This window comes from Neodiprion lecontei, chromosome 2 (genome assembly GCF_021901455.1).
Source record: "Neodiprion lecontei isolate iyNeoLeco1 chromosome 2, iyNeoLeco1.1, whole genome shotgun sequence".
In the NCBI taxonomy this organism is placed as follows: Eukaryota; Metazoa; Arthropoda; class Insecta; order Hymenoptera; family Diprionidae; genus Neodiprion; species Neodiprion lecontei.
The window spans coordinates 8,028,459-8,045,106 of NC_060261.1; the positions used below are offsets into that span (position 1 = coordinate 8,028,459).

A 16,648-nucleotide genomic window follows, 5' to 3' on the forward strand; every position below is an offset into this window, starting at 1 on the left:
TTCCTGTCGGCGGAAATACGCCGTTGCTCGTCAGCGATAAGCGCAAAAATCGTCGCTCAATATCAATCTCTTGAAATCCCTGTATACGTATACGCGGCACCTGTAATAACTTGTCACGGCGCTACCACGTTTCATTTATTATAAATAATAATAATAATCCTTATACTATACTCTGCGGTTTCTCTCTCTCTCTCTCTCGCTGTTTCACTCCATCTCTACCTCTTCCCATCAACTTCCCACCCTTGCCGAATAGAATCGATTGTATTGACAAATCGTTGACATGATTGTTGGATTGCACTGCGGTTGACAGAATTTATTATTCGGTTGATTTTCGATGCGTTTTAATTATTATATAACCCGATGCGATCGGGGATTACAATTAAACGATTCTGTACGAACGACGGATAATTATAACGAATTTATTTTAACCAGTTGTGTTTGGTGATTTTTTTTCGGATTCTTGAGTGCTCGTACGTTCGGAAATTTTTTTTCCCGCGGCCAAACGAAAATTAACGAACACGGAGATATACTCTCTGTTTGAAATATAAATTTTTTCAATTTGTTATCGAAGATCAAATATTTGTCCGATTGGGCTTTGAATTTTCACGCTGTTTGCTTTTTCCTCGCTTTTTTTTTCCACACTTTCCGAATTTGCTTGAACGCGATTCGCACACGTCAAGTTCTTCTCGCATTTTTATCGTTACTCGGCAAGTTTGGCTAATCGAGCAAGGAACGTTTAACACGTTAGAAGCACGAGTCAATTTATCCCCCTCGATCCTTTCGCACAAATTAAATTGTTATCCACTACTCGGTTGAAATTGAAACGAAAATAACAAAGCATTGACAAATCTGGTCAAGGATTCTTTTGGGGATAAAATAGAAATTCTTCACATGGTAAACAAATTTCTCAAGCCTAAATTCACAAAGGTAACGTAACGCCTTTTCTCTTATTCGTTTTCTTCAAGTATCATACATCACACCTTGACTCGAGTAATAAGTTGAAATTCGGTTAAATGTTTTCTTTGAAAGTTATAAGTGGTAATCAACGGTTAAAAATCACTGAAAAGAATCGCGTCACGTTTTTTCGCGATTTCAAATCTGTCGAATGAAATTTCACCGAAATATGTAAAATATGTCTCTGTAAGGGACGAAGTGATTTCGTTCATGCTTCGCCGCGTCTCGAGCCAAATCATATTTCAGATATTAACGCACGCGGTAAAATCGCCAGGGATTGTTCGCCGTTTTATTTTATTTCAGTCCCGCTCATTTTTTCCTTCATCCTCCTCGCCATTTTCTTTATTTTTATTTTCCCCGGGTCCATCGTCGAGAGGACAATCGACTCAGCAGCAGGGTGCGAATTTTCGGGGGTGGATATTTGCTCGACAAAGCCGGAAAGCCGTTTTCGTCGCTTTTACGGTTGCCCATCTTTACGCCATGTGCTATTTCGATGGGGGCTTTGTACGGGTATTTTCTTACGGCCCACGAGCCGATCGCACCGGATATCCGGTAGCAGGTGTCAATCTCGCTTTTTCTCCGCAAAGCTTAGCCGTTTACTACATTCTTCCGAATCCATGGAACACGCGGTGCCCTTATCTTTTTTCACATAATTTACAGCTCTGGTATTCTCATCTAATTATCCCGGAGCCGGGTTCGGAAATTAAAGTGCAAAAGCTAAACAACGCGGATTATTATCATTCATGAATAAAACATACTCACGCCACCCGAACTTCGCGGTGGAATTTAGAACGCAGGGGAAACCTGCGTAATTATCAAAATGTCATATTTAATATTTATACACGTTACAATGTCCTCGATAAGACTTTTGCAAAGGATAAAGATCACGGACTCATTCCCGTAAATGTGGTCGGGAAAAATGAAGACGTCGACCGGTGTTCATATTTTCAGACCCACAACATTTGTTCGCTTTTTTATTTCAAGTATCCCGAGGTGACTCATTTTTTAATTTTTCGTATCTTTAATCGAAAATTTTATTTCGAGAATGATTTCAGCTGGAATTCGGAGGGCGGGGTTGAATTGAAAGAAAAGTAAAGTTTCGATAGACCAAAATTCCGAAAAATAAAGTTTCGACAGAGTAAAATTCCGAATATTAAAATATACTCACACAGCGTAGTTTACTAAACGAGTGGGCGTAAAAAATCGAAAGAAAAATTAAAAATCAGAATAGCCAGAATTCCGAGCGTAAAGATATAGAAAATCCAAAACAAAGAAAGTTCAAAGTGGTGAAATTTCAACAAAACAAGATATTCACAGAACTGGAAATCTTCGATCATTCGGAATTTCGATGTTTAAGATCATAAAATTTTCCCATTTCTATTTCACCATCGGAAATTTGAGCGTCGGGTTTCGAAACTTTGATGTATCGTCAAAGTTTGAGTTCATTGCTTAAATTTTCGCCACAAGAAAATTCGAAATTAGACGCAGTCGGAACTTTTGAAATTCAGAATTTCAACCCAAATTCGGACATTTGTTTTCTCATAATTTATAATTGACCAGCTATTGATCGTCATTGCGTTATTTATTTCCAAGTAGATAGGTACGCGTATTTCATGTTCGGGCGGTAAACGCGAAGGAACGTCAAATTGAGAGCGTCCACATGAGCCATAATTTACCAACACCTTCGTTTATGAGCGTTATCAACGCAATATGTGATTCGAAAGAATTTCTCCGTCCGATACGTGCGCCGGGTGAAAAAAAGCTCGCTGTTCGTGGTCTGGAAAATTTATTGCAGGGCGCGGATAACCGAGACGTGTAGCTCTTCGGGTTTTATGAAGATGCAGAGCCTTCGCCAGCTCTGCAGGAATCGCGGTCTCTCAGAAAATCGCGAAGCGAGACCTGCCGCGAATCATTCGGCTTACCGCTGTCAGCATTTGCGAGTAAATCGTCCGGAAGAACTTACTTCTTATACCGTTTGATATTACTCATGTAGGGCTGTCCACTCGTCGCGAAATTCCGACCCAAACGCATCGTTTTTGTAACTATTTTTTTTTTTTTTTCTCAAATTTATTTATTTATTTTTTTTTCTTTTATTGCTACGAGAACAGCAACAATTGCCGACGTAGAATTTCGCCCGGACGTAGCATTGATTTAAACATCAATTGATTGGAATAATTTTTTACGACCGACGAATTTTTACTTTTCGGGAAAGTGGAAAATATTTGACTAGATATGGAGAGAAAAAATAAATCATACAAATTACCGTTCCAAACGAAACCCAAATATTTTCTGCTATACGAGTGAATTGAAATCATGAAATGTGAATATTGAAGATTTAGCTTCGCCATGAATGAGTTCTGAGGCAAAAGCTTAATTGCCGTACGAATGTCTCGCATTTTGAAACGATTAGCAAACACCAACTTATTTAGCTTTTTTAAATTCAAAACAAAGGGATTTGACGCGTAGAATTTACTAACTAAATAATTAGAAATTAATTTACCACCGTACGGCAAAGAAATCGAAATTACGTCTAACATAACGAACCGATTTACGACTTCGCCATAATCAGATTCCGTAAACTTGTAAAACGACAACGCTTCGTGCACAAAAGACCGATGAGGTGGTTTTATAAATTTTAATTTACAACCTTTAATTACGCCCAAAACAAATTAATCTGTTGTAATGCCGGATCAAGCAGTGAAAAAATAATTTTTAACGTCCTGCACTCACCGTTATTGTTTTTGTGCCAGGTTTTCTGGAAGCCTCGGTTCTTCGATTAGAATTGACGGTAATTGTTTTTCAATTTGTTGCCCGTCCGAGGGTTATATGAATTTCTGACAGGCCGGCTTCGCCAGTTTCCTAATGAAGAAGCTCCCAAGAAAGGCATTTTAGCTGGTGCCAAGGGCTTCAAAGGCAACTCTATCTCCTCGAGCAATTTTGCGTTTCGCAATTTTTCCGACAAGTCGTCTCCAAACAAAAATTCCGTTCCGATTTTAATTTTTGTAAGCTTGTTTTGACTTCTTTATCCAACCCTTTCGCGCGTTCGTGTTCTGTAAGTGAACTTTAGATAAAAGTTTCGTACAATCTAATTGTTATTTAATTAACTGATGTCTATCCTTACTATCCGGGTCTTTCTTTACCAGCAACAAAGAAAGCTCTGCCCCGTCTTACAGTCGACGCAGCTGAACCGACAATATTTTGATCAACGGCGAAAAAATTGTCCCTCTTTATAAAACCGGTATCATTTTTCTCACCGTGTTTTCGTAATCGAATGAATTATGTTTCTATAATAAATTAATAAATGTTTGCATTTTTATATTATCACGTTTTCTTCGGTCAGAAATAATTCACGTCTCCATGGGAGTGAATAAGAAGTGACTTGTTTCGCGATCGCGTCTGTGAAAAAAAAAAAACTAATAAATAGTAATTGGTTTTCCACTGCAATGAAAAGAAACAAAACAATTTTTGTATGAGCGTAAAGCAGAAATTTACAAAACGATCTGCTCGTACAGTTTCGTTTTCGTAAAAAAAATATAATTGCGAATTTATAACCAATTGAATTTCGTATACAATATATATAATATATATATATATATATATATTTATTTATGTATATATATCGTGTGTCTGATGGCAAAAGGTCGTAACCGCCAAAAATGCGATTTTAGTGGGAAATGAGCGTATAACTTTGTTTTTTTACCATTCACTCTGAAAATGATCAAAACTTATAAAGTAAATGAAACCATGCGTTTAAAAATGTAAAGGTCAAAGGTCATATATTAAGCAGGTACAACTACCTTCCATTGATACAAGTATACACCAAAAAAAGATGAAAACAGAAGGTCGTAACCGCCAATTTTTTCTTATGTTACAAAGGTTTTAAAGACTACTTAAGATGCATAAAAAATTGAAACTAACAAAGTTATAGGACGAGGACGTCGATTTTCTGAACGTTGATTATCCAACCGTCACTTATCGTAATGATAGGAATAACAAAAAATGTATACAGATATATCAGTTTACCGAGTATTTAAACTTTCAACGAGAACTAAAATTTTTCTATGTCAAACGAATGGGAAATAGAAATTATATAAGGTGACCTGCTGGACTTGAGCTAAAGAACTCATGTTTTGGGAGGTTTCTTTTTTCTACCACACGCTAATATTTGAGGGTGTAAAAGTGAAAAAGAAAAAAAAACTTTTCTTTTTGAACCATCCAAATACGTGTATATATATATTTATTTAGACATAATAAGTGTGTGGGTGTTTTCATATAATGTAACCGTAAATTTCAATCTCCTTAAATTTTCGTTTAATGGAAGAAAGAAGAGAAAAAATTTCTACCTACAAGTTATTTTCATTTTTTTTCCACATACTCGTTACGCGCATATTATCCCTACAATTCATGACTTTATTTTTTTTCACCTTAAAACGCATGACCGGGGTTCGAACGTACCCCGGGTTTTTCCTGATCGCGAGACCGGCCCTATGCCGTTAAACAGACTTTCTCATGCATGGTTTTCCTCTTTCGTTTTCATAAGGAAGAGAACGATCTGCGATAAATCTGATTTAGTTTACATTTAGTTAATGAAAAACCCATTCTAAGAGTGAAAAGTTGAAAGTTCACGCGGGGTTCGTTCGTACTCCATGGAGTCACGAGTCGTAGGTTTAAGGATATGCATGAAATTTTTTCATTCAAACACCGAATTGTTATTCAAACAATAAATCGCCGGGCAAAGGCGCTCGTGTTTCACGTCTCCAGCTTTTCCGAGTTGCCTCCGCAACACAACTCGAAAGGGTGAAAGAGAGAGAAATCGCAATGAAAAAGAACTCGAACGATCAATTAGTAGCGTTGAAAAACGCCCTCAAGAACTCCCTCACGTTGCGGGAAGTAGAGCGGTATTTGTCGCGGGAATGAATAATAAACGTCTGACGGATATGCGGGGGTGGTATAGGGTGGAAAAGGGGGGAATTGGGGGGAGGGGGGGCGGCGTCAGCGTCGCGACGCCGAGAGACTCGCCGCGTTTCGTCCGTCATTGACACGCGAGGCATCGTCGAGTTCGCCTGGACGCGGCCTCCGTCTCCCGGCATTCTTGATCCACGTGCCGCAAGCGTCGCGACGCCGACGTCCGATCCTCCGGATCTTATCGAGAGGTACAAAGATTTCGTAAAAACTCGCCGCACGTGAGCTTGCGCCCCGATACTCGACGAGGGGTGAAAATCGGGAAAGAGTTGAAAATCGAGACCGTTCAGTCTCGGAGGAAACGCGAGACTGCGAAGACGTTGTTCGACGACGTCGACGATGGGGGTTTTTTTTTTTTTTTCTTTTCTTTTTTTGTTTTTTTTTTTTTTTTTTTTTGTTTCTACTCTACGAAAAGGTCACGTTCTTACAGCGGGGAGGGGGAAATTTCAAGGCGATCAACAGATGCGTGTAATCAGTGAAGAGTTTCCAGTTGTGCGGTTGTGTGTTTGTGATTTTTCATTGTTTCGGTAAGGTTACAACGATTCGGTATTCGGCATTCTAAGAACAAGGTGAGTGCGCGAGTGATACCGACGAATCGGAACACCTGCCGATAATAATACACAACGTGACGTAACGCGATATTGATTGACGAATATTTCGGTGACCGCGACGCGACGCGATTCAAGTAACTTTGATTATTTCTACTTCAATCAACGGTCGGACGATTGTTACGTGTGTACCGTTTTTTTCTGACGATTTTTATAATCAACCCGTTGCCGTGACGTGAGAGACGAAATTGTACATCGAGGGTCGGAGGATTTGCCGAAACTTTCTTTCATCCCGTTCGTGTCGTCAATTGATAACACAGGCCTGCGAAATATAACTTCCAATTTCCTCACTTTTTTTTTTTTTAGGTATTTTGGTATGTTGAAGTAAAATATAGCGCTAGTTGTTTTTTACAGCGTATAGAGATTTATTTTTAAGCAAGATATGCAGAATTACAGATCTTTTAACAATTTTTACGAAACAATAAAATACAACGAGTATAAAACTGAATGTCTGGTTATAAAATGAACAGCGTTAGTTTTGTAACAAGACTTGAGATGAATGAAAAAGACTTGTAATATCTTTTTCTACTTTCTTCGAAACTCCTGTTCAACATTTTTCTCTTGTACTTACGTAGCTCGAGAATATGCTTAAAATCACCATAAACAACAACTATTGAGGGTAGATGAATATTTAAATATCAAAACTACCATTAATACGTATAATTAACACAGAAATTTAAAATTTAACTCCAGTAGTACCGAGAAAGCAGAAAGAAACAATTCTCAGAAAATCTAAGTGATGGAATTTTTTAAATATTTTTTTAACGGATTCGTACCTAACACCTACCGAAATTACTACTCAGTTTTGTCGTGGGAAAATCATCGCAGGCCTGTGTGATTGAAGATGATTCATTACAGTCCTCTTTTAATTCTTATCTTCAATCAAGCTTCCACCGCTGAACCGATTTGTCCGTTATTTTCAAAACACACGTGCCTAAAAATTTGTCCCAATTTTCGACTATCATAGCTACGTTGATGTTACAGAGTTCGAAGATTCGAGCAACGGACAAATCAACTCACGCCCGTTATTCAATACGCCTTCGGTTATTATCATCTCCCGGGAGATCGATCTTCCTGTACCCCGAATTCTCTCTGGATGCATGCAGGTGCATCAATTCCGCTTCACCTCAATCCGTCGGTCTGTTGGTTTTATGTCTGAATTCCGTGCGGCGGAAACTACTTCCTCGGATCGTTAGAAAGATTCCCATTCGTACCTCAACTTCTCTTATATAGGTTTACTCCCAAGAGTTTCTTCGCCTTTTGTTTTTCCTCCTCTCCGTTCCTTTCTCTGCAGCTTGCACGCAACTCGATTGTATTCTCCTGCGCGTAGATCGAACATGTCTGTGGTACGAATTCGTTTCCACGTTAACCCAATTCGATCGATCGACATTTTTCCACCTTCTTCGGCGCGATAACAGAATTAACAAGCAGCTTTAGAACAGACGTTAGCCGGTCCTCGAACTTCCCGTTCTCGCACTGCGGGTTCCAAGTTCATAGAGAAAAATAAAGAACAATAACCAATTCGAATTTCGAACTACAAATTCAGATGCGTGATCGATTTTAAAGCCCTCGAACATCGTATTACGTGAAAACATGACGATTTCTTTTATTTTTTACCACTGTAATACATCCATCATTACAAATGTTGGAAGTCTGACCTTGGATTCGTTATCGCTGATTCAAAAAACCTCCGCCTACCAATTTTCACCGGAATCGGAATATTTTTAGATTTTTTTCCACCACGTTGGATCGCTATTTTCGAGTTGGCAACCTGACTTCAGATTCGTGGTCAGCCACCCAACTAACCGACGAGTACCAATTTTCATCAATATCCAAATGTTTTTAGGTTTTTTTTCGGATCATCGAATACGCTAGATTTAAATTTTGCAAATCTGAGCTTAGATTCGTGATTAGCGACGCAAAAAACCTAACGGTACCAAATTTCATTCGAATCCATTCAACCGTTCTCGAGATATCGTCATTTTTATTTGACGTTTTGGAATTTTGTTATTTGAATAATCGAAAAATTACCAAACCAACATATCGTCGTAAAAAAAAATTGATCACATACGTACATACATACACGCATACACACAGACGTTCGTCCGAAAATTATTGGAGGTGATTGTCTAAACTTCAAAACGTGGAGATCTAGCGAAAGCTAAACTTTTCATTATCAGGGTGATTACAATAACTTCTTTTGTTCTCTGACAACAGAGACACGAGAAGTTGAAAACGGACCTTTCCTTTTTCCCCCGTTCAACTCCGTCGCACGTCCTCGTGAAAATTCTTCGGCAAATAAAATCGAGTGCAACGTTTGAATGTCCATTAAATTGACATTCGATCCTCAGTCGGCTCCAAGGAAAAGCATCAATTCGTCAGTTCCGTTCGCGCGGCTTGTCGATTTCCAAAAACAGAGCTAAGACCCATCGAGCCGATACTAAATTCCACTTATCGTCTCGGTTAATAATAATAATCGGTAAGCCTCGCGATAAATCGGCGCACCCAAGTGATGCTGAGTTGGACAGTGCGCGGGGTCCAAATTGACGAGTCTTATCGCGGCCAGTTAAGGTGGCTGTAATCAGCACGATCCTTCGAGGTGCCCCGGATAACGGCGGGGCCTACTCGAGGGCGACGACCCGAGACGAGGGCCAGGAAGGCCCCGTCGCCCTGGACACTTCCTGCGGGATGGCGGAGCCGGATCCCTGTCTTCCTCTGATCCTGCCGCCGAGGTACCGGCTGCGGGACCTCATCCTGGGCGACTATGCCTTCAACGACGACGGCGAGAGGTGAGCGGAAAAGATGATCGCGTGGAGAAATGTCGCGGGGAAGGGAAGGGAGTTTTGGAAAACGGGGAGCTAGGTGCGGAAGTTTTTTTTTTTAGTCAAATGTTCAAAACGTCAAAGCTTATGGAAAAAAAGGTTCAATACCTGTTTTACGGAAGATCTAAGCGTAGGAAGAATCCTGCGATTTAAACTCTTGTTCATTATGCAACGATTTTGAATAATTATGGTTTTTATTTATTTATCCGGTCCCATTCGAACCCGACCAACGCCTGACCCTCGAAATTTCTGATTTTGATTGAAAATTTTTCTCCAATTGTACGAACTTTGAAACAGTACCCTGAATTTTTTCAGATTTTTTATTCAACTGCTCAAGTATTTATAAATATTGAGAGTTATTTTAAAAAAGGTCTTTTTTCTAAATTTTTTCAACATTCTCAAAAACTGTATTTTCTATTTCAAGCGTTTCAAAACCGGGCCCATGATGTGCCGATTATTTTTCCATTTTTGTTTCCAGCACTTTCAATTTTTTTTTGGTTAATTAAAATGTTGTTTGAACTTTCTAAAAATTCTCGAAAAAATCATCAAAATTTCTATTTCTCACTCAGAATATTTCTAGATCGATTCCACTACGCAGCGATTTTTGACGATTTTTTACTTTTTGGCATATCAAATTCATCCTGAAATCGGTCTCGACAAATTTGCAAGTGGAAAATGGCAGTTTTAAGAATTTTTCGGGAATTTTCAGACAGTTTGAAAAATTTTTCAGTTGATTATAGTATATTATGCGGCATGCCTGTAAACTAGGTGTTTTTAGGCGAGGATAATAATTTAACGTACAAAGTGTAGGCGAGTCGAAACCGAGTGCTGAAATTATTATTCCAGCCGTACTAAATTTGCTCCGGAAAAGGATCGAAATAATCACTTTGACGCCAGTGTTGAGATCCGAGCTTCGCCTGCGCAACAGAAGTCAGAACTGTGGTATAAAGACTTTATAAGTTAGTTCCGAAGTTGGCCATTTAAAGTGACACTTTTGAGGATGAAAAACGGGCGTCGAAAAGTGAAATAAATTGAAAAAAATTGGCCGGTCATAGAACGGATTTTGAAAAAGACAATGCAGTTTTTGAGAATGCAAAAATTGGGAATTTTGAAAAAGATCCTTTACAAAATCACTCTCAATATTTATACATAATCAACCGGTTGATCAAAACATATGAAATAATTTAGGTTACTATTTCAGAGTTGAGATGATTGCAGAAAAAAGTTTGAACAAAATCAAAAATGTTGAAAGTCAGACATTGGTTGTTTTCGCATGGAATTCCCTATACGCGTACACTTCGACCTTTCTAGATTCTGACTTTTCGATGTTTTAATAATTCTACAACACAGTTTTTTCACGTGTCTTTGTAAAATTCGATATCATGTGATTTGTACATTTTTACCGTACTTGCGAAGGTTTCACTTCACGTATGTTTTGGCTTCGTTGTGCGTGCGTATGTTTCCAGGATTCTTTTCGTCCCACTGTCTCTCTCTCTCTCTCTCTCTCTCTCTCTCTCTCTCTCTCTCTCTCTCTCTCTCTCTCAGACCGTTGGCCCGCGCTTTTTTTATATCGCGTGCAATCTCGCCGCGTACCTACGTATATATTGATACAACAACAGCCCGGTAGGAGATTCTCTTGGGAAATTTATAAATATATTTTCAACGATTTTTACCGCCTCGCCTTTTACCTCGAGCCCTCTGTATATACGTAAGCAGTCACGCACACACGCGTTTTTAACCAAAGTCCAGAAAAATTCTTCAAGTCAATCATCCGAGAATATGGAAGTTGATGGGTTTTTTCGTTTTTTTTTTTTTTATTTTTTCAGATTCGGCACTTTGATAATTTGGAGGAAAAATAATTTCAGGTTGTGTGTTTTCTTTCCTCATCATTGAAATAAGTAATTTTTGAAACGGATAACTACTGCAGATTTGAAAAATGCGTACCGGTGTGACGTCACCTTGTACAGCACGTTAAAAACCATGATTCTAAATCGCTTATACGATTTGAAATTATCCTTTTTTACAATAATGAAAATAATCCGAACCGATTAATATAAAATACTTTGAGCCATGATTTTTTCCCCATGAAACTTCCTGTTTGAACTTTAGGTATGAAAACTTGTTAGAAGAAATGTTTAAAAGGTCTCACTGAAGCTTGTTTATAGCTCAGAATTGAGCTAAAAAAAGTCAAATCCGTCATGTAGTAATAAATTTATAAACACAAAAAATTCATATCACTTGTTCAATTCTTACAAGCCTAGCTGTAGCTCATATTTTATTCGTAAATGAATTATCGGCAAATCTTTCGAATTATTAGATTTCGTATAAGAATATTGTATTTTTTTCTGAATCGTAACTTTACGATCTGTAAATGTTAGCACTAGTTATTATACGCAAGGGTCGATTATATTTTTCACCGGTCGACAGAACTAGAGAAACAAATCTGCTGCAAACAATTTGTAAGAAATATATTTGCGAATAAAATGCGCTATCTTTTACTCGAATCGGAAGAAATGTGTATATGGATTCATCAGTATTAGAATAATAACGTAATTTCTCTGACGTTGGCGTTTGGCGTTTAGCGTTGAATTTTAACGCTTCAACGTTTTATCTGTATCACAAAGATTCTTTATAAAATAAGATTTAACTTGTTAGACAATTCTCATTTTCTCCTGTTTTTGTTTATACACATATTTTTGATCCTGCATTCATCGTTAAATCAATGGCTCAAGGCTTCCGATATTGGAACGAGAATTATCTTCCATATTAAATCGCGGATTATCTGAAAATAATTCTTCGATACCGCAGAAACGTCCCATCGGATTGGGCAAAAATCTGTTTCCATCAATTCCAATTTTCATCGAAAACGTAAGTATCCTCAAGACGAGAGGTAATTTGCGTGCGAACTGTAATTCGGTCAAGCTTCTTGATTCGAAAACAGAATTGCACTTAATTCACGGCTGGTGAACTCGGTAATTGTAAGCCACTTGAATAAAAAGCGTCACAGTATAATTTCGGTTACGTTATTCTTTTGAAATTTTACGTTGAAAGCGTTCGTTCGTTACCGCCAACTTGATCCGACTTTTCCTCCAGCCGTGAAATTATTCCGCGTTTTCTGAATCGCGGAATTTCAACGCTGCCCTTTTACATCAATCATAAATTAAGGTCGTGCGGTATTCCTACCTTTGCCGACCGAGCAAACTCGGTTTTATTTAATATAAGAAGGAAAAAATGGCGAGTTTGCTCGGTCGGTAAGGGTAGGAATACTGCATGACCCTGACAAAAGGAAGAAATTTCGTCAAGTCTTCGTAGCAGGTAGAAGCGAACGGAGCAGAGTAACGTACAAGGTCGAAGGTGAAAATAGCGCGTGGTAAAAAGATTTTATTGCTGTGAAGTACGAGCAGACCGGGTTGTGGAATAGAGACATTTCGTCTCGAAGGGAAAACTTTAGGGACGATTCGGTGAACCCGACCGTCTGGAGCACGATGCATGTTACGATTAGGAGGGTAGAAGAGGCCGTCTTCTGCGATTTTAAGGGTCATCCTTAAAGTCGTACCGCTTCTCGGAGAGCCGTTGTGGTTTATGTTAGGAGACTGTATGATCCATAATCCGTGAAGTTTAAGCGTTTCATCCGACCGGCTGATCCTGCAATCGAGAATTCACGAATTTAATATTTATCCTCCAACTCGTCCCCGAGATGAACGTTGATACGCGCATTAATCATCGACACGGTGAAATTTTCTATCGTTTTATCTCGAGCCAGCTCTCTGCTCTTCGATCTCAATTCATTATTTAGAGACCCGTCTTATACAGTTATCGATGATCCGTTTTCATAACTGACATTTCGATCAGGGGTGCCAGGCAACTTTGGCTAATTGCGAAAATAAGAGCTCACTCGTAATGAAATTATTTATTGTAAAACAAGCGAATACATATAAATACATATTTTATACGAATATCTTGCATATTATAAGCAGAGAATGACAGCCTGTTAAACATATAAACTATTGAGACTATTAACTGTCAAAAAATAGCAACCACCGCTCTATTGCAATTAATATATTATTGCAACCGTTACTCATAAGAATGGTTCAACATCGTCGCGATTGTTCGCATAAACTTACGAGTTCGTCTAATTTCATTTAAGATGGCACAGGAGCCAATAATTCATGACCAAGAAAACTTTTCCTCGTGGATACGTAGAAAGTTTCGATGAAATATGTCTTGACGCGGTTCACAAATCATCGGGAAGTGATATTCGTGTCAACGTTTTTTAATTTCATAACTAAAATTAAAGTAATTTTTGTGAAAAATGACCTCTGTTCATGCAGTTCAGTCCTTGTTTTTTTTTTCATTTTACCTAGTTTGAAACCCTGAATATTGAAATCAAATAACCAAACGATTTCCGAAAGTCATCAATCGACGGTATTTCTTTTTCTACGGTATAAAGTGTGATTACAAAGTCATTGAGTCACTGGCATTCACTTTGGTCAAGGAGAACTTGCACCGTTTGCCAAAGGTTGACACCTGGGTATGACACTCCCTCGCCTCGTGGAAACGGTGGACGAGTTTAGATCAAAGTGATTAGAAGATATCCCCGTAGATCGTTATCCGAGAAATTTATCGTTGCTTCGCGTTGAGGCAGTCAAACTAACCAACCAAGTGTACTTACACATACAATGTACATTGTATATTCAACGAAAAACACAACCGCAGAAGTTACACTATTAATGCAAATGTTTGAATATTCTTGCCATTTTTTTTATCAGATGTAAACAAATTTGGTCTAATCGATTCGTTCGTTGTTTGACAAAGTTGTATAATTACATGTGTATTCGGCCGGTTGTTTTTCTAACTTTATTCTTTTTCCATCTGACGTATTCTTCGAAAATTTAATTTTCAACCTCAAACTAAGTAGAATTTTAATAGCTTAAGGATTTTTCAAACACTCAAACCGAATTATCTCGAAAACTATACAAGTTGGGAAACTGTTTTTCGTTCCATTTTGTAGGTAGTCAAATTTTTCTACAAAAAGGTTGAGACTAACATACATCTAATTGTAAGTGGTCGTCTTGTCTTCGATACAAACATTCAAAGTCGAGTACAATGAATAAATGAATGAAGAACAAAGTGGGTGGTAAAGTTTTATTACTATTATTATTATTATTATCCGATAGCCTACTTCCAGTATGTTTCGCTACGTTTCAAAATGGTGGAACTTAGATTAATTAGAAAAGTTTCTGTGAGTTAAAATGAAAAAATTCTCCTATCGACGAACTGTACAGTGAGCGGTAAAAGATAGAGAGAAAATGAAGAGACGTACTATGCAGATGATATAATTTCCCATGAAATAGTTTGCCTAGCATAATTCTTATCATTTTATAACACGAATGAAATGAAAATTTACAAGTTAACAAGCGGCTTAATTCATTTGTTCAATGCACTCAACTTCAAACGTTAGCATACCTACACGTATATCTATCTACATTAGTCTCGACCTTTTTGATAAAAAGTTAGATTATCTACAAAATGAAACCAAAAACAGCGAGATATTTCGGTTAGAGTGTTTGCAATATTCAAACCGGATAAGTCACCTTTTAGAATTTTACTACCGTTGTCCGATTTCACGAGGCTTGGTTTGATGTTAAAAACTGAATTTTCGAAGAATACGTAAGAACAGAGAAAAAAAAATTAAAAAAAAAACAATCTGCCTAATATATACATGCCTATATATGTGTGTGTATATATGATGATTGACCATCTAGAAATGAGCCATTTGGTGAAATTAGCTGAGAAATCTGACGCTAATTTCACAACCACTGTCAACATTGAACGACCTAATTATCGGCAAGCAAGGGTCTTACCTTTTTTCATAAAATTAATCTCGTAAGGTAAGGTCACGTGTAGGGGTTCACGAAATTTTGAATCACGGTGTTGTAAGGTGGCGAAATATCGTGAAGATGAACACCATGATTTGACCGTGTGAGTGTTTTGGCGCGTATCGAGTTGCGGAGGCGGAACAATTTCCGTTCATAATTCATCCTCACTGGTATTAGTTTCTTCATCTTTTTCTTCTCTCTCTCTCTTTACGCCTTTCTGACAAACGTGTATATCAAAGTAATTTAATTTTGACGCCAAATTTCTGAAAAGTCTGCCGCCAACGTCCGGCTCAAACGTTTTCCCGTCTTTCTTCTCTCAGAAAAGTTGAACGGTATTTTTTCCTTCATTTTTCCCATTTGCTCGCTAACCAAGAACCGGGATTTTTCGCTCATAATATGTCAAAAGGAAGCACTCCACGAAGTTTTGAACGAAAGTGTATGTTTCATGCGTGCTCAATACAAAAGACAGCTGGTTGTATCGTACGGGGTAAAGTTTGCTGGAGAATGTATGAAAGATCAGGGATGGGGTTGAAGTTCCGATTTTGAAAAGTTCCGAAAGCACCTAATTCCGAATTCTTTGGTGGCGAAACTTGAAGTAAAGAAGTTAAACTTTGAAGAAACAACAGAGTTTCGAACGGTCGGAACGCCGATGGCTCAAAGTTTTGAAATTCAAGTTAAGATAGAGCAAGGTTTTGAAAATTAAAGTTCCGTTAGAGCAAAATGCCAAAAAATTTTTCACTCAAACGTTTACTAATTCTTGCTGGTTGTTGGGGGAGACGAAATTCTAAAAAAATCGAATTCCCCCGACTTTGAAATCTGTGAATTGTTGTTCATTCCCAACTGGCTAGACGCCCGACTTATAATTTGGTAATACACCCTCGTGGCTGCGGTAGAACGTTTGGAGACTGATTAAAAATTTTCTATAACCAACCCCGGCCACCCATCTAGACCTGGTTAATTTTCCAGGCCTCTAAAGAGGCACGTAGCAGGCTGGCTAGTTCGTGCCGACGTAGCGACATGGCCCAAATAATTACTGGGCCAAAGGGCAAGAGGTAACACAGCTTTACTCGACATAATTGGAGGACCTGTCGGCATTTTCATGTGAACATCTATACAGGGAGAAACAGTCTATTCCGTATATCGATCATCACCTTCGGTCATCGAATGAAGAGGCGTTTGACTCTTTTAGTCGCACGTCATTGTGCCGAGTCGACTGATGTAACAAAATTGTATTCTACGGGTTTTGGGGTCAGTAGGAATCTGAAATCAGATTTAAAAAATTCAAGATGGTAGATCTGACATCGTGGACAAAAATTTTAAATTTGATTAAATAGGGTCTGAAAACTGCGTCCAGAGGTTTTCTGAGCCGTTGATTGGATTTGCCATGAAGAATTTTCAAAATTTGAATTCAGATTCGTAATCA

General features: G+C 38.3%; 1 protein-coding gene across 1 annotated transcript in view; it reads left to right on the forward strand.

Moving 5' to 3' along the window:
* The first annotated feature begins 6,367 nt into the window (after nt 1-6,367).
* LOC107219769 (potassium channel subfamily T member 2) overlaps nt 6,368-16,648 on the forward strand; it is a 170,721-nt gene continuing 160,440 nt past the window's right edge. Inside the window, exons 1-2 of the mRNA XM_046732163.1 lie at nt 6,368-6,485; nt 8,742-9,313. Coding sequence (XP_046588119.1) covers nt 9,213-9,313 — 101 coding nt within the window. The 5' untranslated portion in view covers nt 6,368-6,485; nt 8,742-9,212. The remainder of the gene's footprint in view (nt 6,486-8,741; nt 9,314-16,648) is intronic.